Source organism: Pithys albifrons, chromosome 6 (assembly GCF_047495875.1).
Source record: "Pithys albifrons albifrons isolate INPA30051 chromosome 6, PitAlb_v1, whole genome shotgun sequence".
Lineage (NCBI taxonomy): Eukaryota > Metazoa > Chordata > Aves > Passeriformes > Thamnophilidae > Pithys > Pithys albifrons.
In genome coordinates this window covers 38,793,622-38,817,185 of record NC_092463.1, presented here as the reverse complement: position 1 = coordinate 38,817,185, position 23,564 = coordinate 38,793,622, and the positions used below count along the sequence as shown (strand labels likewise).

General features: G+C 42.8%; 1 protein-coding gene across 2 annotated transcripts in view; it reads left to right on the top strand.

The window, feature by feature from the left end:
• TYRO3 (TYRO3 protein tyrosine kinase) overlaps window positions 1–23,564 on the top strand; it is a 42,724-nt gene that overhangs the window by 4,388 nt on the left and 14,772 nt on the right. The window contains exons 3-11 of one of the 2 annotated variants that reach the window (XM_071558386.1): window positions 1,858–1,958; window positions 6,018–6,188; window positions 9,252–9,338; window positions 13,340–13,455; window positions 15,772–15,949; window positions 16,414–16,556; window positions 17,854–17,998; window positions 22,468–22,597; window positions 23,424–23,524. In XM_071558386.1, the coding sequence (XP_071414487.1) occupies window positions 1,858–1,958; window positions 6,018–6,188; window positions 9,252–9,338; window positions 13,340–13,455; window positions 15,772–15,949; window positions 16,414–16,556; window positions 17,854–17,998; window positions 22,468–22,597; window positions 23,424–23,524 (1,172 nt within the window). The remainder of the gene's footprint in view (window positions 1–1,857; window positions 1,959–6,017; window positions 6,189–9,251; window positions 9,339–13,339; window positions 13,456–15,771; window positions 15,950–16,413; window positions 16,557–17,853; window positions 17,999–22,467; window positions 22,598–23,423; window positions 23,525–23,564) is intronic. The other variant, XM_071558387.1, reaches the window with a different exon arrangement.

Below are 23,564 nucleotides of genomic sequence, written 5' to 3'. Positions count from 1 at the left end.
TTTGCTGATGCCTGTGATGCTCAACATGTGACTTCAAGGTGAAAGGATGGTCTTGCCTTGTTTGTTCATCTTGTTCGGCCATGCAGCAGTATAAATAGGTTTCCTCTCTCATACTCGTTCTGTTTTCTTACTCTCTCTTTTGAGCTATTAGTCTGTCTAAAGGGTGAGGATTGCTAATTGAAATGAGACTCGCAGAACTACATCCCCTCACTTTCTTTGGGGAGGTGTGTTTTGTCACCTGAACTGTCCCTAATTCATTTTGCAATTGATCCTAATTAATTCCTAATACGTTTACACCACATAGTTTTGGTTCTGCCCCATTCATGGGCACAGAAACTGTTCTTCAGAGCAGCTCTCTGTACCTTTATTTCAGCTGAAGAGGGATGTCGGCTAGTTCTGGAAGTACTGAGTTAAACAAGACCCAAAGTTCTGCCTGTCTTTTTTTTTATGCATTAAGGGAACTTATACAAGCAAACATGTCATCACTGTGAGAGCTCAAAACTCTCAACTGAGGGAGAATCTTCCCTGAGCTCAGCTCTTCCCTGAGCTCTGGCTTCATCTCCTATTACGTTTCTTGGTTTGACATTGCACAGAATCTCTAATTCCACCAACCAAAAGTCTTGGTGTTAAAGCTTGTCTGTAAAAAACACTTTGATAGGAAAAAACATCTGTGCTCAGTAAAACTATTGCATAACATTATGTTGAGGAAACAGTTTGTCTTGAAACTATACTGTTTACTTCTCTCCACTTCCACTAGCTAATTCTGCACCTCAGTCTCTGTCTGATCTGCTTTCTTGCCTCTTGTTTTCCTTCACTGAGAACTCTCTGTGCGTGAGAGATAAGTTAGGGTGCTAAGTCTGGATGTGTCCTTTTTCTTTTCCTCTCCTAAAGTGATCATTTCTGCCACCTACTGTGTGACTCTCTGCTGCAAATGCTGTGTTTTAGAACATGTAGCTGGATGGGCAGGACAGCTAACACCATTTGAAGGTCCAGCTCTGAAAATCAGGCTGTAGTGGGTCAATTTTGTGCATTTCAGCAAACACTCTCCCTTTTCTGTCTTCCTTCCTGAGGGTTCTTCCACTTCTCCAAGGAGGACCGCTAGTGTTGGAAAGATGGGCATCAGATCTGTGGAGGATCTCTGCTTGGCAGCAGGTGCTTGGCTGCATTTCCCGTGAGGGGCAGTCAGCACTGGTACTCAGAATCACACTGATGCCTTTGGTAGCTCAGACCTTGTTGCATTGGGACCAAATTCTGCCCTTGCTCACCATGCACTGGAGCAGGCCAGAGTAACCCCTTGAAATCACAAACTGAGAGGCCCAAGGAGTTTTGTGGAGTGAGCCACTCTTGGGATAAGAATAGCACCAAATGCAGTTGAGATGAGGAGTGCCCTTTTCTGATCCTTCTGTGCCTTTATGAGGCTGTTGACAGCCCTGTCACCTCACTGAGGCAAAACAGTTGGGCTTGTTGGAGGCTTGCAAAAGGAGTTTCCTGCTAGCTCAGATGTTGTAGTCCAAGCTGTCGCTCTTGAAGGCTAGCTAGAGTCATGATTCAGGAATGAGATGACCAACTCCTTCCTATCTTCGGAGAACACAGATGATTATTTTTCTGCAAGGATGTTTAGAGGAAGGCTGTCTGCTCTGCCGAGGACTCTCTCCACCCACTTTAGAGAGGAGCCTCCCATCTCCGCTGTTTTGCCACGTGCTTTGTGCTGGCTGGCTGTTGATCTCCTCCCTAGAGCTGGCTGTCTCTCAGTGGATGTTTTCCATGTATCTGGTTTGCCAAACTCTGAAGGGTCCTTTGGGGCAAAAACATGCTTTATCCACATAAAATATCCGTATGGCTTTTGACTTTTTTCAGCTTGAAATCCGTCGAGCGGACAGATTCTGGGAAGTACTGGTGCCAGGTTGAGAACGGGGGGAAGAAGGAAGAATCACAGCAAGTGTGGCTCATAGTGGAAGGTAAGGAGGAGTAGTAGTGCTGGTTTCCTTTCAGGGCTGACCCACCAATATGCTCTAGGTTGAAGTGGTGAGAGCAGATTGCTCCAGTGACAGGCTTCTTGGCTCTGAACCATTGCTGCTAACTGCAGTGAGATCACTAAAGAGCAGGAGTAAGAAACAGGAGGATTGCTTCAAGGAGCGGAGCTGTCAGTTCATTGCCTTCTGGCTTTATTTTGATATGTTAGGAAACAAGATCATTTCTTGCACACATATTTCTTTCCTGCTCCTAAATCCATTGTTGCATTCATCTCTAAATAATTTCTAGAATGGTGAATAATTCAGGTTGAAAGAGATCTGTGGGGCTCATCTGGCCCAACCTACTTCTCAAAGCAGGGTCACAGCCCGGTTCTGTTTATCAGCCAAACAGGTCTTTGAGGGCAAGGTACAGTTTTAGCCCAGTGCTGAGTTCTGGGAAAAGTGCTGTACAGCAGCACTTCGTAGCTGTGACTGCTCCATGTGGCACTGTTCTGTCCAGGGCCTTCTGATAAGAACAACTTCTACATGATTGCACACAAGTAACCCAAGGGAGTGTGAATTGGTGGCTTCTTACTGTCTCTAGTTTCATCTCCCTTGAGCCGTGATTCTGTTAGATCCTCAGAAATAGTCACAGTATGACTTAATATTTGGTGAAGAAGTTGACAGGAACAGTGTATTTGCAGCAAGAATTGGGTTTTCGGATGTATTTGGTAGAATTTTGAGCCAGAGCTGAATTGACAGTCTTAAAGAGGGGGGACCAGTGAGGGTGTTGTGCGAGGTGGTGTGTTCTGAGTGTTTTAAAGCAAAGGTTTCGCTCACTCAGAGCCGTGGGAACATTTATAGCAACTCTCACAGGAAGAGGAACACTTGCATTCTGCCTTCCATTAACACCAGGCTTTTGTCCACCTAAATTTTCAGGTCCAGTTTCAACTGGAGAATGTTATTTACAGCTTAAAATGCTCTCTTGTGCAGAGTTTCCATTTCTGTTCCAGTTACTATGGCCTGTTCCAGAGGTGGCTGCATTTCCATGGTGGGTGGATTAGTGATTGGGTAGCTCAGTGTGCTAAGCTGAAACAAACAAGGCGCCCTTCTGCGTGACACAGGCAAAAAGTATCAGTCACAAAAAACAGTTGCTGCTAGGCAGGGGGGAGTGTGTTGTGAATGAAGGCCAAAGCTTAAAGCAGAAGCAAAAAAAAATGCAACCAGAGATGAGAAAAGCAGTATGGTAGAAGGTAGTTAAACTTGAACTGAACATGTAACCATGTGTAAAGGGAGTTGGGGCATAAAATTAAAAATTAACTAGTAGTGATAAGGGGTGGAGTTTTAAAAATGTGTCAGCTTTTAGCATAAGAAAACACCTGGGAATGCAAAAGCCTATCAGTTCCACCTTCTCTGTTATCTGTATGTTTTTCTTCCCTGGGCATACCAGCTTTGTCTAGAAGTGGTTACTCTGTTGATGACAACTGTTATCCTCTTTGACTGAGAGAAGATATTTACTCCGGTGATTTGCAGCCTTCCATAGGTGCTGACACCCTTCAATGTGCCACACACATAAGTGTGGACTTTTGGTGATCTAATTTAAAGTGAGCCTAACTGGATTTCTATGCTGTATAGTATCTGCTTTTGAGTTCTACTTAGGTAGCCTGTATCTGTCAGAATTTGTAGCAATGGTATTTGAACTGTCTTTGTAATAAAAATGTTTGATCTTATGAAACACTCCTTAGAATTAACAAAAATGAAATTACTTTAAAAGTGTTTTCTGGTTTAGAAATTTACTGAGAACATGATAGTGTGTGATACCCAGAGAGGTGATCTCGGAGGCACGCTGTGAAGTGTTAAAAATACGGATTATGTTTCTTACAGAAGTTTCCCTCTGAAATTACATCTCTGACCACGTGGGTGTTCCCAGGGCTGCTAGCCCTGTCGTGGCTACAGCCAGAGCCCAAGCCACACCTGTATGGACACATTCCCCTGACTTAACACTGTCTAAAAACTGAGCTGTACAAAAAATCAGCCTCATAGGTTGGATACTGACTTGAAACAGGAAATAGGCAAGATCATTTCCTTGTCTTGCCACTGATTTCCTGGCTCCTGGCTGGTCAGTGCCTTCATGGTGCAACTATGAGAGAGATATGTTGGCACTCACCTCTTGTACCAGGAACTGGGAGGCCAAATGTGTTGCAGACAGTGAGCTGGCCAGGTCAAATACATACGGGGGCAGTGCAAGTTGCTCAGCTGGATGAGTCAGCTACACTCCCTAAGCTATGAGAGTGTTTAATTGTGATCTTGTCTGATCTGTTTAGCTGCTCCCAAAGTGAGAAAACCTGCTAAGCTGGGCGGGATCCTCCTGAAAGTTTACCTTGGGTGTCATGGCAAATGGACAGGAGGCAGGGATCCTGTCCATTTCTCAGGTAGAGAAATGATGATTATTTTCCCACCTGATCGTTCTTGGAGGAGAAGGGCAAAGCAGGCAGAAGCGTCACAGCTGATATCTGGAAAGCTTATTCATTTTTATTGTTTATGTATGAATGCAACAAGAATAATGAAGTAAAATATGTAAACAAAACCAAGCAGTAAACCATATTGATGGATATACTTGTCCTGAACATTAGCCGTTGCACAGATAGGCACCATTTTAACTCAAGTGACCTATTTTTAGGCCTGTTTTAGTTTGTTCATTTACTTGCCACTGTAAATGGAGTGGCTAGGAAAGCACAAAGGAACTGCCAACTGGAAAACACAGTGACTGGACAGTCAGTGAAAGACTGAGGGTACCACTTTTGTCTGTAGCTTAGGGAAAATGTCAAGCATTAGGCTTCTAAATCCCTATTTAGGCACCTGCATTAATTGCCTGGTGGTGGAGGTGCACAGCATCTGTCAATGGAAGCCCCTGAGCCTGCCATCTTTGGCCAGGGACAGACTGTAATTTCAGCATGTGAGTGCAGTATTTTCTGTTCTTCTCTTTCTGCAAGGCGACAAATCAGTGGTTTCCAGAACACACTTTTTCCATCTGATAATACGTGATTTTGGGGTATATGCAGTCAAATAGAAACTGCCCTTGATGCCCAAAGATTTTAATATAAAGTGGGCTGGTGTTCTCTGGGCTCTTCCACTAACCACCAGAAGTACATGCTGGCTGTCCTGCATGGTCAGCACTGTACTTGATGGCTGGTGAAGTTTGTTTTACTGATTTGGAGCATGGAAACCACAAGAATTTTGGCATGGCCTATAAGAGGAACCACAGCTCTTGATGTGTTGAATTACATGCAGCTATTGCCACTTAGAGATGACCTGAGGTAGCATTGCAGCTGCGTTTTTCTCCCTATGGGCCTGTTCTAAGATCTGTTGTACCAAGCAACAGTCTTTCCATGGTGGGGAATAGACGGTTACCAAGAGACCTGAGTCTATGGATAGCCTTTAGCTCTGAAACAAATTGCCCCTGACTCCAAGGCAAGGTTGTCCTGGTGTTAGAGCACACTAGAAGGTGTCTCCAGTCAATTAAGCTTCAGAGAGAGCATTGCAAATGATCCTAGTCTCTCACTGGGGGAATTCTTTTGTCATTCATGGGTTTCTTAAAACCACTAGTTCAACACATTCTCAAGCTACAGTTTTTAATGCATGGCAAGAAGTACGCGCAGCTGGATTAGCTGTCCTTTAATGTGGTGTCTGCCACTGTTAAATGTTATTGGCTGTTGTCTATTTAAACTCCAATCTCCCCAGCTGAAAAACTGAGCAAATACTACACTAAAAGCTGCTTCTTAGGGGAGTCTTGAAGGAGGCTAAGTGAAAGTGTTTTTTCAAAGGCATTTTAGGAAGCAATCACTCTCTTTCTCTTTGACTTCTAGTGGTAGTATTTAGACATTTGTTCCCTGAGGTGATCCAACATATCTGACCCTTGGTTTTTATGAGGGACTTAGAGGGCATCAGATTAGGCATGGTGGCTGGGCAGATGGATATCCAGTGTCGGGCACTGGTATTAATGGAAATAAACAAAAGACAGAAAGAGTCTCTCCACTTATTGTCACTTGTCTGTTGCTCTTCTAGGTGTGCCCTACTTTACTGTGGAACCAGAGGATGTGTCCGTGTCCCCTAATGCCCCATTTCATATGGCCTGTGCTGCTGTTGGTCCCCCTGAACCAGTGACAATTGTCTGGTGGATGGGAGACTCTAGAGTGGGGCTTCCAGACATCTCCCCCTCCATCTTAAATGTGTCAGGTAAGGCTGCTGCCAATGCCAGTGATCACTTTAAGAATGGGAAGGAGGAGAGCTGTTTTGTGATCATGCCTAGTGACTCTGTGTAGCCACATAGTGTGAGAATGGTGTTTGACTCTGCGTTAAGGGTTGAGGGGTTATGATCACATACAAAACCGGATCGATCATCTCTCAGGGCTGCTCAGGGTACTTTCTGCTGGCTTGAGGCAAACGGCTTCTATGGAGTTTGGGTGTGGCTGGCACTCTGTTAAAGATGCTGCTGAACAGATGATGCATTGGGTGGCTCTTTTGTTCCACCTCTTGGAGGGTGTTCATGGTTATATTCAGTGACTCTCATGGTGCATTTGGCTTGAACTCTCCAAGCATTCACATGTAACAGATGCCACTTTCTCCTGTGCACAGCCGTCTCATGCACTGCTTTCCCCTCTCTTTTCCTGCCCTCTTCTCTGTTCTTTCAGGCTTGCTGAATGCCCTCATCATTAAAACCTAACTGCTTCATGTAATTGTTTGACGCTTTTAGAGTGGTTGTATTGGTGCTGAAGTGGGCTGGTTGACACCCTTAAAGGCCAAGGTTTGCCCCAGAGCAAATGCAGTGGTACAGCAGCAGCATCAGTGGAAGGACACAGGAGCCAGAAGGTGTTTGGGCCTCTCTTCAGACCGCTTTCAGGGAAGGGCAGTATATCTCTGCCAGGAACTGACTGCAGCTATTTTTGTAGGTACAAGAGAAGGTTCTTACCTTCTCTTAAAGGTAACTTTATTATAGTTAGTTGTCCAATAGCTTTGTGTTACATGTTCTCTTTGCTGCTGTTTTATTATTCTCAGTATTCTTGAGCCAAAGTTGAACTAGCTGTTTAGAAAGAAAAGTTCTTACAACTAAGAGTTGTCTCTGGGGCCTCTTCATCTCTGCTTATACAGTTACACCCAGGTTGGGTTTATTTCTGTACATCTTTGGCCATCCCTGGAGTTATCCAATCCTTTTCAGACTTCTCTTAGAACCTATTTTATATGCAAATCAAAACCTGATTTGTGACTTGCAATGGTATTAAGTCATTGGCTCCCTCTCTTACGTAGCCACCAATGCTGTTGGAAATGAAAACTGCCCCCTTATGATATAATCTGCCTGTTGAAATGGAAACTGAAAAGATGGATAGATAAGAGGGGAAAGACAATAAAAAATAAGTCACTTTTCCTCCACTAAACACATCCCATGGTGCCTCACAAAATTTCTGTTGTGGGGCAGTGGCATGGAGACCTGAAGAAGGACATCTACTTCCAGTGATTCTTCAAATGACTTGCTGTTGTATATATTCAGCAGCAGCAGCTTTCTTTGCTTTCAGTGTTCTTTGGGATGTCTCTGGGGCAGGTCTTGTCTTCGCAACTGAAAAAATGTAGCAGGGCACAACCTGCATGGTCAGATTACCAAGGCATGTCAAAAAAGACCGTTGGTAAGAAAACAGGCATTGCTAGCTGAAGAAATATCAAATACTGAAGAAAATAATAATAAAGTACTGGATGGAAAGCAAACATTTAGAAGGTCCAGCAATGTTGTATTCAGAAAGTAGTATTGGCATGGTTTTAGAGAACAAGCAGTTCTTGGTTTGTGGTGTTTTTTGTATTTTCCTCGAGGCAGGGCTGTGTTCGTTGTTTCTTGGGACATGCCTGCCATGTCAGGTGCTGCTCTGCTCTGCTGCCTGGCCTTTAGCCTGCTGGCAGCATTTTCTTCTAGTTCATAGGGACAAACGGAAGAAGCTAAAATACGCTACTCTTTGATTTTATAGCACGGACTCCTCTCTTCCATTATGCCTTCTTTACAGTGCCATTAATCTCAGGCTTGGGAGAGGAGTCAAAGGGCAAGGACTCTGCAAGCTGCTCCATGCAGCTCTGAAATATTTTTCCTTCCTAAAACGTATGCCCATAGTGTGCCAATCCTTAACTTTTCTCAGATACAACCCTATAAGGTAACTGAGTGTCAAGTCAAGTGAAAATAGTTGTTGGACACAGTTTGCCAGACAGCTTTGCAAATCTGTCTCAATTCTGATTAATTGTCAATATGCTTTTTGGAGGAATCAGATAGTGGGGTCACCCTTTGTAGGGTTAAGGCGGGTGTGTTAATGACGGTCAGAAGAGATTAGGCACAGCAGCTCAGAAGGCTAGAGTTTAGAGTTTATTTTTAGTTACAGCTTCACTTTTTATATACTCTTGTATCCAATATGTCATGACACTATTGGTTAGTCCATTCACTAACATACATGGAAACATCCTACTGGTTACAAGGTATTCCACATTCTACAGGTAGCTCCTTAAGGTTGTACTCCAAGCTGCTTTCCTTCAAGGATACACTCTGAACTGCTCTATATCAATCTCTTCATCAATTACCTCAGACATCAGGGGATCCACACACTGGCATCCCCACAGTGAGACATCAGTGTGACACCACATTCAGGCCCTGTAGGATGGATGGATGCTCTCAGAAGACATGGAGCCTAATTCTTATATATATCACCCCTGGAAAGTGACTTAGTGCTGATTCAGTAGCATTCAACTTCCACTCCCTTTGCATGTCTTTCAAGGTATGATGCAAGGTGAGGGACAGGTGGGCATTAGCTTGAAAGAGGCAGCATCTGGTTGGAAGTTTGCCTGGGCTTATAGCCCAATTAGAACATGGCTGTTGCTCAGGTGCAGGCTGAGATCCAAAGCATTGGGCATCATATAAGCTCATGGTTACACACAATCCTTGCTCCAAAGATGCTCACCAGAATTTGAGAAGTGGACATCTACTAAATGAGCACCATGAGCTCCTGCCCCCGACACATTGTTTCTTCTGTTTCAGTGCTTTCTGCAGCTCTTGTGAAAGCTTTTCTATGTTACCACACTCTCTCCATTAAAAATGTGTGTAGCATGTTAATTACATTGAAATCCATGTGTGTTTGATTGGCACCCTGCTCAGCCCTGCAACTGCCTGTACAGACTGAGCTGGATGCCACAAATAATTGAAATTCTGCTGAAGGTTGAAGCTGGATTATATAGCTGTTTGTGTTTCTTTTCCTTTTCTTGGCTGATCTCCAGGTATTAATCAAAGCACAGTTTTCTCCTGCGAAGCTCACAACATAAAGGGATTGTCTTCATCTCGGACAGCCACAGTTCAAATTAAAGGTGAGAGAGTGCAAGAGACTGGGCAAGGGACTTGAGTTTGCTCTCTGGGAAGGGAAAGTAAAGCTCCTTAATGCAAGGGTTCGCCTCAAAGCTGCTGGCAACCAGCACCAGTTTGAGCTCTCGGCAGTCAGAACAATGCTTTGTGCTCTAACAGCAGTTCCCACTTCCTATGCAGGGCCATATCCCAGGGTGTTGAAAATAAACCACATCTGATTCAGGAGTGGAAATGTGATGTCAAATAACAGTTTTTCCTTGAAAAGAAGAGAGCTGGAGCAGTCAAATAATTTGTGAGAGATGAATCGGATATAAATCTGTAGCTGGGGAAATCTTTCCTACTTGGAGATAGATGGGTGTTGTTACAGCTAAAGAGGCCATTACTCCTGCTTTCTTCTATAAGCATCACATTAGATGCAGAAAAAAGTCAAGGAAGGTGGTTGCCAGTGGCCAGTAAGGTCTCATCCACACTGGTTTTATAGATTTTTTTTTTAATTCTTTGTTTTTTAAAAACTCATTGAAAACAAGTAATTCCTAGCCTGTACATGACCAGTTGCCACTGGAAGTCTGCAGGTTGGTATGACATTTCCTCTCTCCCTCCAGGTGACTGAAACAGGAATAATCAGAGCAATCAGTTCTTCCCCTCCTCTTCATGTTGAGATGCTTCTGTATTTGAATTTTTAGTCATGCTTTAATGCACATTTAATTAGACAATCATCAGTTCCAGGAGAGGCATGGCACAAAAATAATTTGTTCCAAGTGATAGCTTATTGCTCAGCACAAGTAAGAACAAGCAAGAACAAGCCTTTATGTCTGTATCAATATCAGAACCCACAGTTGTAGTAGCTAATATTCATTAAAGGACAGCTTAAAATCTAGCTGTAATCTACCACTCTTACAGTGTGTCTTTCTTCAGGACATTGTGGTTACTGCTGTGCCAAGAATGCAGTATGTTGAACTAGTAAGATTTATAACTTAATTTAAAACCATTTGGAGTTGTTGCCTTAAAGGCTTGTTTACACAGGGGAGTTAGTTACTGTGGAATATATCTTCTATGGATATTTTTATCCTGGGACAGAATTTAGTTCACAAAGTTATTATGCTTTAAAAAAATCTCATCAAACCGTAATCTGAAAAAACATGTAGCATAAGCAAGCATTTTAATTTTTTTGAATGTTAACATAGATTATTATTTTTATTAACCAAGATCAGGGGCTAAAGACCTCAGAATTCTCACATTTCCCAGCAGTTATGTGTAGACAAAAAGTGGTCCATAGTGGTCAATCCTCAACTAATGATTCCATGCAGCCTTTTTGGAAGGGTCATGTTGCCATCACACACTTGTGTCACACACACATTTTTGAGCTGAGAAAGAGCAAGCGTAAGTGATTCAACAAATGTTGCACCAGTATGTGGCATGTCCTAGAGACAAAAGTAATAGCAAGTCCAGTGCCATAGTCATAGAAGTTCTAACTGTAATACCTCAAAGATATGTCTAAGGATAGTTAGAAAACTTACAGAAGTGATGAGGCATTTCTAAATAGAAAAAGTCTGAAGATCTAGTACAGCCTTTGTTAAAATTGAAGCAATGCTTCTAACAAGGACATCAGCAGGAGTAGGAGCAGGCTCAAGTAGTGTTTGTTTAGTCGTTGAGCCTCCCAACGTGCAGAATTCAATGCAGTTGCTCCTGGAAGTAGTTGTCCATATACATGCGTGTTCAGGGCCTTCCTCTCTTAACACAAATCCATCTGCTAATGAGGACTCTTAAGTCGTTCTACAATTTATTAAACAATTAGTTTCTTCAGTGTTTCTAGAGGCAAATATTTTTGCTATAACATTTACAAACTGTTAACATTTCTTCCTGTTTGTTGCTGTTGTTGTTCATTATCTATTCTCTGTAGTGTCCACAATGTGCTGGGTGTACTCCAAGCAGAAAATTACTGTTATTGTAGTCCACAGCCCCCAGTCGTGTACAAAGCCCCATTGTTCCAGCCACTCTCCTAACACAGAGGAAGTTAACTCTCATTATGTTAACACTCAAGGTCCTGTTTTCAGACAGGCTTTGCTCTCCGTGTGTGGAGCTAACACTTTTAGGGTTGTATCCAGTGTTTCAGAGCACAACAGGAAACAGACGCCCACGGATGTTTCCCAAGAGATGATGGCAAAATACATCTGTCCCTTCTACAAAATTGTGGAGTTAGGGGAAGGTGCTGGCAAGCCAACTCTCCTCAGCAGCTGTGTCTAGTACTGAGTTATGTTAGCAGTTGATTATTTGTTCTCACTGGTGGCATAGCCCAAACCTCCTTTGGGCCTACCATCCAGTGTTGAAAATTACACGTTGCTAAATCCAAAAGTTAGAGTGCCTGCAGAAGACTGGATTTACAGACAACGTTTCAACAACACCCAAATAAGCAGTGAAAGGAAGCTTTTTTCTCTCCAAAAAGCTTACAACCTGAACATCAGCATCAAAAAAGAACAAAACAAAGATGCAGCAAAGTTTAAGTTAACTCATAAAGAACTCACTGCCTGTCTTCCATTCCAGACCTTTGTTCTGCTGCCCCACCTCTCACCCACACACCTGGTTCTTATCTAGGTGGCAGCCCCCTTACCTGCCTGCAAGTAACAAGTTAACCAGACAACAAAGGCTTTAGAGAATTAATCTGTGTCACCATCTAGTCCCTACCCCATGCTCTCCTCTAGGCCCTCTAGATACCTCGGAGGGGGCTTTGGGCCATGCGTTTCTCCTGCTAGGTGACCCTATAGAGATGCCGAATTGTGGTTGTCCTTGGTGCAATGAAAGCCAAAAGTGCTCTCTGGCAGAGCAGAAGATGCAGGTGGAGGAATCCTAGTTTGCCATTACTTGTCCACTGCTGCTTTCCGCTGGGTACAACTCAGGAGAGGTGGCAAATCCAATCTGCAGGCAGAGCCATTGTACTGAGGACCACTGGGTTTTTGAAAGAGGACTCCTGAAGGTACAATTTGCTGAGGTGCTGCAGGAAAAGTATCACTCATGGCAGCAGTGAAGTTTTTAAAATGAGGACAGGATTAGGGGAGAGGTTAGTATTCATGAAGCTGATAATTTTGTCAGGAGTGAGATTCCTGAGTGAGAACGAGTCAGGGACTAAAAAGAGACGGTGAAGGATATATCAGGTAGAATAGGAAGTAGGTGTGTGGAATTACAGTGTGGGGAAAAGAAAATTTAAAGGGAATCATCAAGGATCCTTAAAAGAAGCCAAGCACTCCAGTTCTGCAGTGGTAGGAAGCACAAACATGTGATCAAATATGCACTCTGGAAATCCTGATTTTGTTCCTGGCTGTGGTCTTAATTTGTAGAGTGATATCAGCCATGTGACAGGCACTCCCTTTGCCTTGAATTGCCCCTCTGTAAAACAGAGTTTGTTCATCCCAAGCTTGAGGAGGCACTGGTCAGTTCAGGCTCCATCCCACGGTGTTTCAGCAGGCATTGGCAGTGAACACCTGGAGGCAGCGCTTTCACAGCACAAAGTGGTCTACTGCAAATCTGGCTGCAGGCAATTCAGGTCACTACATTAAACTACTCTTTGCCTGGTGCTGGCAGAGCTGGTGTCAGAGGCTGAACTGAGAACTAGAGGTGGGATTTGAAAGCCTTGATTTGGTTTACAATGTAGGTTCACAGGCCATTGTCTGCACAGTCCTGAGTTATGCACTGTAATGGAGGGGGCAGGGCAGAGGGCTAAGTAGCTGAAGGTGTAAACATAACACACTGGCATTGCTATCAAAGAGATCAACTGCTGCCTGTATGCATCAAGCAAGTATGCTGTGCAATGAAAGAATGGCTGCCAATAGCTTTTTCAATGTTAAAATAATAGTTTAATTCACAACAGTCAGGGACACTCTAAAGATGTGATATTGTACCATTTCTGTTAGTGATTTCATTGCATAATTTCTAGCCTCAAGCCTCTTCCATTTCCCTGTGAATACCTGCTCAGTTCTGTGTATACCGAAAGGTCTCTTTGTTTCTTTTACAGCCATGCCTCTCCCGCCTCTCAATGTAACTGTAAGCCAAGTTACCAGCAGCAATGCCAGTGTGGCCTGGGTGCCAGGATTTGATGGCCGCGCACCGCTCCATTCTTGCACTCTTCAGGTATGGCTTCTCTAGATTGTGCCCTGCCCTGCATGAATAGCAGGACTCTCCTGAGCCACAACATTTCTTGGGCCATCTTTTGCTCTCCCAACTTACTTGTAGCAGTGTTTGAATTCTTATTTCACAGTATTAATACATAAAATCTTAACAGGATGCAACTTGGGGTGCATGCAGGTGCCAAAGAGCAGATCATGAACTTCACACTGAAGTTAAGAATTAGAGACTGGCCCCATTCTCCCTTATGCAAAGTATAAGAAGTGGTACAGGAAAGGTAGGAATGATAGAGGCAGGAGACAGATTGGGCTTTTTGATACAAGGTCAGGCCTATTTGCAAGTTTCAGAGCAATTTTAAACCCTGCTTCTAAATCTTAATTGGTTTTCCATTGTCAAACACCAGTTCAGCCCAGAAAATCAAAAGTGATAATATCCTTTAGTTCTACCAGGTGCAGTACTGCCCATCTCTGAAAAATTCAACTGCTTCTTCAGGTTCCTGGGTACAATAGTATGTGTCAGACTTCAGGGAGAGTTAGTTTCTAGCATTGCAACTTAACCATAGAATCTGTCCAAAGAGCAGGTAACCAAATGTCAGCAAGAAGTGGTGATTCCCAAAGGGGACTGTGCAAACACAGCTAGGCACATTGTCCATGGATTTATCTGCCAGCTGTGAATATTAGGCCCCTATGCTTTTCCTACCTGATTGCAGCAGCATTGTGAGCTGGAGTGGAATTTCTGTGGGATGTTGCCAACTATGTAGAGGAGGATTTCAAACTCAAAGTAATGCTGGAAGCAGTCTAGCTAATTTAATTGCAGTCCACCTTTTATTTGGGAAGGAAATGAGAGATTTCATGCTTTGATGTTTATTCTTTTTCATAAGTAAAAGAAACCATCATCTTGTTTTTACTCACTGGCAGAAGGAGCTCTTGAATATAGCTGGCTCTGGTCTCTGGGTTTTGTTGCTGCTTCTGTTCTTGTTCACAGTAAAAAATGGTTTTCTTCCTCTGTTTTACAATGCCAGTTATCTGCCGTTGGAACAGCCTATTCTCTCTGGATTGCATGCTGCAATGCTAATCACCCTGGGGTTTAAGTTCCCCCTCTCACTTCTGGCAGGGGCAGGCGTGGGGGATGGGACGTGTGGAAAAGAGGCTGAATCAGAGCAGCTCAGTTTCTGTCCACTCAGCAGTCTCTCACCTCTTTTCTAAGCCTTTTCTGTTCTATTTGGGGAGGACAAAGTTCCTGCATTTGAGTCTGGGAGCAGAGTAACTTGACAATAACCCTCCACTGCCAGAAAACGAGGCTTCCTCTGACTCCCACATTGAGAGATGTTGTGTGAGACATTGACCCACATTTCCATGTGAAAATGCACGTGTTCTGGCTCCTCTCGATTACACTTCTGCTCAGAGTCTCACAGAAAGAGAAGAGGGACTGGAACTTTGCTGGTGTTTTCTGGCATTCAGGAATCTCACAGGTGACCCGTGAACACCACATTGGGACAGGAAGATTACTTCTGGGATCAGGGCAGGGAATCACAGTGTTTACTGACTGTTAGCACGAGCAGTGTTCCAGGGTGTGAAAGGGACAGGTGCAGAAGGGCACCGGCTCTTGAGACTTGAACAGAAACACATTATGAAACAGATAGGATTTGACACAGAAGTCAGCTTGGTTTTTTCCTGCTTTGGATGATGCTGATAATGACAAAAATATGCTTTTATATTCAGGAAATTTGAGATTCTTCCCTTTTATTAGCCAAATAAATCAGTACGCCAGAAGTGTACATGACAGTGAGGAGAAGGGTGGTGAGAAAGGGAAAAATGCTGCTATATAAAGAATATAAAATCCGTATGATTGTTTCCGTATGATCAGTTTCATTTGATCCTGGTTTAGTTGAACTAAGCCACTAGTGCCTACCATGTCTCTAATCCACTACAAAACTGAAAATATACAAAATTCTGAATAAAAGAGTTCATCAGAACAGTAGGCAACAGGAAAGTTGATCTACCAGTTTTCATTGCCCAGATTTAAACAGAAGCCAACCCCTAGTGCCCAAAGCAACAAGGACATTGTTTTCTTCAAAGAAATAATCAACTGTAGAATCTGTAACATAGGTAAGGAAATGTTTTAAAATATGGAATCAAATTTTTGGCTGGAGGAAATTTGTTGTATTGTCAGGGTTAGAGTGATGACAACTCCCTTTTCAGTGTTTTAGGCACCACCAGTAGCATATGTGTTCTTACACATTCCTAAACTGACAATTAAATGGATCCTTATCTGCATGGACTGCTTATGGTAACTGTCATCTCTGTGTCACTCTTGGCACAGGTAGCTGAGTCACCAGATGGCAAGGAGGTCTCCACTGAAGTCACCCCAGTGCCACCCTTTGCCTATGGCATGCAAGGCCTGAAGCATTCCACCAACTACAGTGTTCGTGTGCAGTGCAGCAATGAGATGGGCAGCTCTCCCTTCACCGACAGGGTTTATTTCCAGACCCTGGATCTTGGTAAGAAATCACAGACAACAGGAAAGCATTTCTGAATCTGAAAAAGAGAGAAATGATAAACCTCATTAACTCCTTGCTAATTGTGAAATACAGGAAATGTTGTGCTGTCAGATTGCTTATCCTCTTTAAGGGACTCCTAGAACAAAATAATAATATGCAGCCAAATGTGATTAACAGCAATAAATGCACAGTACAGAAATTGATCTAACCATGGGGCTTCTGCGTGCTGATCCCATTAGCTCTCCAAGATTCTTGGGATCTTTGAGATAAATGAGAGGTGCTGCCCAACCTATCTTTTCCACTGGAAGCAATCAAAGTGCTGGTGCCTTTCAGAAGTTGTTCTCTCCCTTCACACCCTCTCTCCTCTGGCTGATCTCAGGAAAGAGGGTGAAACTGCCATTTTCAGTGTGGATAGTGCCTTATTTTCCTGCATAGAGTGATTGTGTTCTGTCCTCTGCTTTCAGCTCCAAGCAGCACGCCTCAAAATATCCATGTTATTCAAAGAGATCCAGGTTTAATTTTGGAGTGGGAAGGTGTGGCTCCAAATATGCTAAAAGAAAACGTCCTGGGATACAGACTGGAATGGATTCAAGATAATGTTACTCAGGTAACAGATTGAGAAAGTAGCTGGATACAGAGTTGGAGAGCGTTCATATTAAAATTTTTAAGCATTAGGGTCCCTCATCTGTACCAGGGGACTGGATTGCTGGCATTGCTTCTGTGTAAATGGATCTGTTCTGATTTGAGAGAACACCTCAGTATTTAGCCTCAACATTTGGGGCCCTTTCTTCCTTCCTGGCATATTCAGAATTCCTTTGCTTGAATGTTCATCTGTGGACAGACTAGGTCTCTGTCATTCCTTGTACAAGAAGGACAACACAGAGGAAATTCATTTCACCCTTTTCTAGTACTGTCCCAAAGGCAGCTCAGACAGTGTAGGATCTGGGCTTTCTCTCTTCTATGACTGGGCCTTGACTTTCCAAATCCTAGCAGCAAACATGTATTTAACAAGTGAATGAGTTATACTGTAAATCACAGAAGGAAGATTGTGGATTCTTTAATTTATAAAACATAGGGAGTTAAAAGTACCCCAACAGGGTAGAAGGCCTTTCATTTGTTCTTTGGTATTGACCTTTCCCAGATATCTATCAGCCTTTGAAGTTTCATAGCATTTCTTATGGTTTCTAGCTTCGTAATAGGTATTTACCCAGTGCTTATTAATGATGTACAAGCCTGTAATAATAGACAGCTAGAGGGAAAAGAAGCTTATTTCCTTTTTTGCATGACCCATTTCATACCAGGTCAGCGTCATTGACTTTGAGTGACAATATTTTGAGTTCCCATAAAATTTATATTGTGTCAGGGGTGGCAGCTATGTCTTCATGGGTTTACTGGAAATAGTATGTATGAAAAAGATCCACAAAACTACTGAAAATATGTTGGCCTTGCAATCCTAAGAGAAAATTTGCCATGAAATTCAGAGGCCATTTGGGATTTGGTCAACAAGTTAAGACAGACAGACTCCTCCCTTGGATTAAACTCATCAGATGCTTTTTTGTATTAGCACATCCTAGTGTTTCAACCACAAGAAGGAGGTATATCTTTTAACAGCAGAAATAACCACATTTCTATACCTACTTGCATGCAAGGACCTCAAAGGAAGAAATTATTAAACCTCATATCTTCCTTATGCCCTGGAAACTATTAGCAATTTTTGGGAAGACAATCCCAAGACCAGCCCAAATTAGTGGCAAAACCAAGGTGAGGACCCAGGAGTCACAACTCCCAACCCTTGTTATAGCCCCATTGAAGTACATGGTAATGTTTTGGTTTAGTTTTACAGGTGAAGTTTTACATTAGATTCCTTTTAAGACAGTCTACAGTTTCTTGTCATTTCCACTCAGGGGGAGATGATTGTACAGGATACAAAAGCTAATCTCACAATGTGGAATCCTCTCAAAGACCTGATTATCAGGGTGTGTGTGCTGAACTCTGCAGGATGCGGGCCATGGAGTGACCTCTTCCTGCTTGAAGCCCAAGAGGTCATGGGTGAGTCTTCACTACCTTCCCTTCACTTCTGAGAAAAAGCTGAAAGTGCTGGGACTGCTGTTTTCTCTTCCTCCTTTTCTTTCAGTGCTTACAACTGACTGAGACATGTGGTTTTATACAACAGCACACTTCATCAAGCAGATTAGAAATTCAATAATCTTTAAAGAGCTTAAACAAAACAGCTTTTGGCCACTACTACTGTGTCTTCTCTAGCAGGGTTTTGCTGTGCTTAATGTAGAGTGGGAGAAGGGCAGATACAATAGAAAAGGTGCAAATGAAAGTTTGAAATCCTTCATTTAGGCTTAAGCCACACAGGTTTGCAAAAGTAAACATAACGGAAAACTCCTCTAACATAGGTTCTCTTTGATTTAATTTGAAGCCATTCCTGACTAGTTTCAGTGAAGTCTGATTTAAACCATGGCCACATGGGGGTTTGTACTGGTTTTATTGAATGTGCTTCTATTAAACCAGTTTAGCTGTCTCCTTTGTAAAGCTGAGCTACTGGTAGAAGAGGAAGATGATGGTACAGATGCTGCCATGCAATCTGGACCACATGAAAGGATTTGTTGGGAGCAAAGAACATGCATGTGTGGAGTGCATTCCTAGTGATGAAGGGATTTGCTTGCTGCTTGTATTTCGTAGTGAATGGAAGTCAGGCTGTGAAGAAGGGCAGGATATGATGAAATGGGCAGAAAGGGGAGAATGCTGCTGCTTGTGAAGGAAACTGTGAAACAACTAAGAGTAAAATGTTCCAAATAAAGATACAGATTGATGATAAGAAGTCAGTGAGGTTAAAGCATACAAAAATCCCACAGTCTTCTGTGGCCCACCAAGACAGAAATCTCTAATCTCTGATGGTGATCCACCCGCTGCTGCTTTCTTCCTGCTCCACATGTCTTTGAGGAATCACATGGACATTGATCTCTCCTGATCCCTCCATACTCACAGATGGCAGGGAGACTCTAGAATGGGGTTCCCAGGCAAGTAGGAGGTGGGGGATAGAGGCAGAGTAACTTATAGAGAATTGTAGCCTTACTTGCAGTAGTGCATCTAATGATGATTTTAATGGGCATGTTACTCAAGTCCTTTGGCAGCCCAGTTCCTGTGATGAAGTCATCACTGATGCTTATGTGTGAGCACACAGTCACTGTGGGATCAAAGCCCTCAAATTATTTAAAGCAGAATGAAAAGGTATGGAGGTCCACAGCTGACCCTACTGAGGTTGGTCTTTGACTCCATCAATTTTTTTCTCCTGCTTTTTGATCAGGTTTTTTCTGTGGCACTCAAGTATGGAGAAAAGTATCTGAAAGAACTAGGACTTCCCTTTGGAAAATGGCCATCACTGGCAAGAAGCCCTAGGGAATGTTATAAGGTTTACATTTTGCAGGGAGCTTGAAATGGGATAATCCAGAAAGTACTATATGTTCTTGTTAGATTGTTTTTATTTGCAAACCACTTTAAAAAAGGTAGCATCAGGTGTGGTGCTGGTTTTGGTAAAATGCTTTCTGAAAGCACATACGTTTTTTCACAAGCATAACAGGCTGGAGGTTAAGGTTCACTGTGGAAATACTGACAGGCCTTAAACAACAGAGCTGCAGAAAGACTGCAGTTTTGTTCAGGCCTGGTAGAAAATACAAGTTGCTTCCTTTCCTAAAATAGCAAACTGGCACTACTTGCTTTCTGTGAGAAATGCCAGGGGTGGTTTCTGACCAGTTCCCAGTGTGGCAATAAGGATGACTAAGCTTGTATAAACTTTAAATTGAATTTCTCATCACAGCAAAGCTAGTGGGAGCTCCACCCTGCTTATGGAGAGATCTTGTGTGCTATTAACAAAGATTGGTTTAATATTTTCAGAAACATTCTCAATAGAAACCTCTCTGTTTCACTGCAGAACGAGGAACAGAATGATCTAATAGCTTTTCCCTATCTGTAATCTTCGCAATTGTAGGCAGGAGAAGACTCTTGGATTACGTTCTTTGCATGCATTTGAGATACAAATTTGCTATGAAATAAAAGGGCTCTTACTATCAAAAGGCTCCTAAATACTTTTAAACTCACCTAGTAGTACTGTCTTCTCTCTACCTTATGCAATCTTAAGGCATATGCTGGTTTAAAAAGAAGAGTATAGGAGATGAGACAGAGACAGAGTTCAGAGAGATCAGCTTAGTCTTTACTTGGGCTGCACCCACCCTCTCAGGCTCAGTGACATGAGTGGGAAGCAATGATCTGTGGGCCAGAGGAGCAGAAGCAGTGAATTTTAACATTCCTTTCTATTTCTGACACATTTGCTATAAACTGTGGGATGGGCTTTTGATTCCCAACAGTTTATAAACAGGAAGAATATTTAGTTTTGGTTTGTTTTGATTCACACTACTTTTGGAGGTACTCCCTGAAAGTTGACCTAAATCCCTGCTCTCTCACCAGGCCAGCTAACAGAGACTAGAAAAATAAGTCAAGAGAGGTTTGTCTCACTAGAAGGGGAAGAAAACCTTATCATTAACTGTCAGAGAAGACCTTTTACATTAGTGTTGTTAGTTATTTCTACCCTGATTGTTTGACAGAAACAGCCTAAGTGATTAGCTTGGGGGTTGTGGAGAGGGTTGGAGTTACCTTTATTATATTTGAGAAATACAGCTCCTGTTTCTGATCTCTCCCTCCTCATAAGCAGCCTTGAAGGCTGGGTCGAAAGTTCCAGCAAGAGGGAGTATCATACAACCCAGAACCTGTAAAGCCTTCTGGGTGGTAAAAGTATATGTGAGTCATTGAAGGAGATAAGATGCTGGAAAATAAATACTAAAGATCTGATAATTTGCTTCAAGTAGAGAAGTACTAATCTGCTTTCTCAATGGTCCACAATTCTGCTTCCTTAAGCTCTACCTGTTTTTTAAACTAATATTAATTCTTTAAAGCAGTTAAATGCCTGCCTGACACCCAATCTCGTCAGATCTCAGAAGCCAAGCAGGGTCAGCCCTCGTTCGTACTTGGATGGGAGACCTGGGAATACCGGGGGCGGTAGGTTCCAGTTCCAAGGACTTCACTGTCACCGTCCAAGCTCACTCGGCCATGGCAGATGAACCTCAGGAGTTAAAGGGTGAGGCCAGTTCTGCTCACGCTGTGCCTCACCTAAAACATCCACTGCGCAGGCTCGAAGGGCACACCCACGTGGGGAGAGCCCTGCCCAAGTCTTTGTTCGCGAAGCCAAGCCGTACATACATACTTCTTTAAAACCTTGGATAATAAAGCTCATCAATGTAACTAGTAATGAATTCTTAGAAGCCTCTTGCCTGCCAGGACTCTGCCGGAAAGGGTGTCTGACTCCTTTTCATATACATCTATGCAGAAATTCATCCAAATCCAAGCCCATCAACCTAATATCTCTTTTAAGGATAGGTTTACTTATACTGTCATGACTTGTAGTAGGATTACTTACATCATCAAAGATGATTTTTCCTTACCTTCTGGTAAAGCACAGTGTACTGCAGAGGGTGAGCAAGTGAACTTGAAGGAGGTGTTACCTGTTACCTTTTCTTGTTTGCTCTCAATTTGGAGATATGAGAGCTATTCTAGATTTTAATGAACCCATTCAAGTTCACATTTAAGCTTTAATAATTGTATTTGGAGAAGAAATATCTCAGGGAATTGGATTAATTTATCATTTTTTCCCAGGCATAGATAATACCTTTTTATTCATAACTATATTGCTTATCTGCTTTGCCTGGCAGCTTACTCGGGTTGACAGCATCTCTGTTTCTTCTGTAGACAGTTGGTAGTCAAAAATATACATATTCTGGGAGCAAATATTACTTCAGATGGAACCTGTGGGCTCACTAACATTTCTTTACTCTCAGGGCACTCTTTAAAATTCATCTTCTTTGGAGAGAAACATTGAGAAGTTGCAACCAAGCAACCAACATTGTGAAGTTATAGCTAATACCAAGTCCCTCAGGGCACTTCTCTTTGTGGGAGGAGTTAGAGGAGAAATGTAAATATTTTTAACCAGGTTCCCATGAGGTAATTGTCTTTCTCTATTTTCTTTCAAAATGTTATCTGGTTGACATTAAGGGAGTACTGTGTAGGTTGGTCAAGGTTCTCATGACGGCCTCAAACAGGACAAGGTAAAAGCTGCACAGAGAATGCTCATATTGAGCAACCTTTTTGCCCTGAAACTCCAGTTTAAAGCACCACAGAGCATGTAATACAATCTGGTGCAGTGCCTTTTACTTTCTCAAATCTCAAAACTAAGAATAGTTTCTGATAACTGGATGCATCTACTCTGCCTTTGCTGTGTGAAACAGCTAGTTTTCCTGATAATTGAATAGCTGTTTATGCCAAATTCCAGTACACAAGGATCCACTGTGAACACCAGGTCCAGCAGCATGGCTTTTCCATTTAAAAGCAAAAGGGAGAGATTGGTCTGTATACCACTGACAGTCTTCGATTTCCTGACTGGTGTTTTCTCCATCATCTAGGTGGCCAGAGACAACCTCCTTATGGGACATCCTGGGTTCCTGTGGCATTAGGCATTCTCACAGCTCTGGTCACAGCTGTTGCCCTGGCTCTTATTCTCCTCCGAAAAAGAAGAAAGGAAACTCGGTTTGGGTAAGGGAGGCTCTCCTTGTGCTCATTAGAGAGATCTCTGCTTTCTCTTCTAGTGTGGTTTGTCACATCATGACAGTTTCTGACTCAATTATTTTTCAAAAAGCATTGTGGATGGAGTACTTTTGGCACTTTCTTTGGATAACTGTATTGGTTGAGTTTTTGTTGGGTTTATTTTGCCTGTTGTTGGATTTTTCCCCCAGTTTCAGGGATGCCTACCTTTTCTTCAAAATTAGAAGATCAAAGAAAAAATGTTATGTTAATAGCTAGGCTTTATTAGAGTATAGAAATACAAACTAGATCCAGGTGATTCTTAGCACTTCTATGTAAGACATTCAAAGAGAAAAGACCTACTGATGAAATATCTGTATTCTTATGGGCTGAGCTCTTTATCCCATGGTGATTTTCAGTCTAGCGGCTGATTGTAACTTCCTGACTGCCCAGAACTCTCTGGAGTTTCCTTTTCATCACCCCTGACTGCAGATTGCTCCCAGCAGCAAGCAAGGTTCCTGTTCTTTTCAGTCTCCCACACCTCTGTCTCACAGCAGCATCTCTGTTTATATGACTTTTGCAACCTGCCCCAACCTGCAGCTTCTCCCAGCACTTGGGAGTAATGATTCCCTTGTTTTGAAGGCTGCATCCCCTCTAGGTGCATCACCAAGGCAGCATAAACCCACTGTTGCTCTTCTCCAGCTACACCCTCTTTAACAAAACAGTCTGCAGTATTTATTCGGCAAGGGATGAGAAATCACCCATAGTGTCCAGCACACCCTTTTAGAAGTGAATGGCACCTGTAATCATGGCACTGTGTGTCTTTTCTGCCTTCTAGCCATGCCTTTGGCAGTGTGGTTGGCAGAGGGGATCCAGCAGTCCACTTCAGAGCTGCCAGGTCTTTCAACAGGGAGGGCCCAGAGCTCATTGAAGCAACATGTAAGTAAATTGACCTGAGTGATTCTGCCTGGAAAGGTGT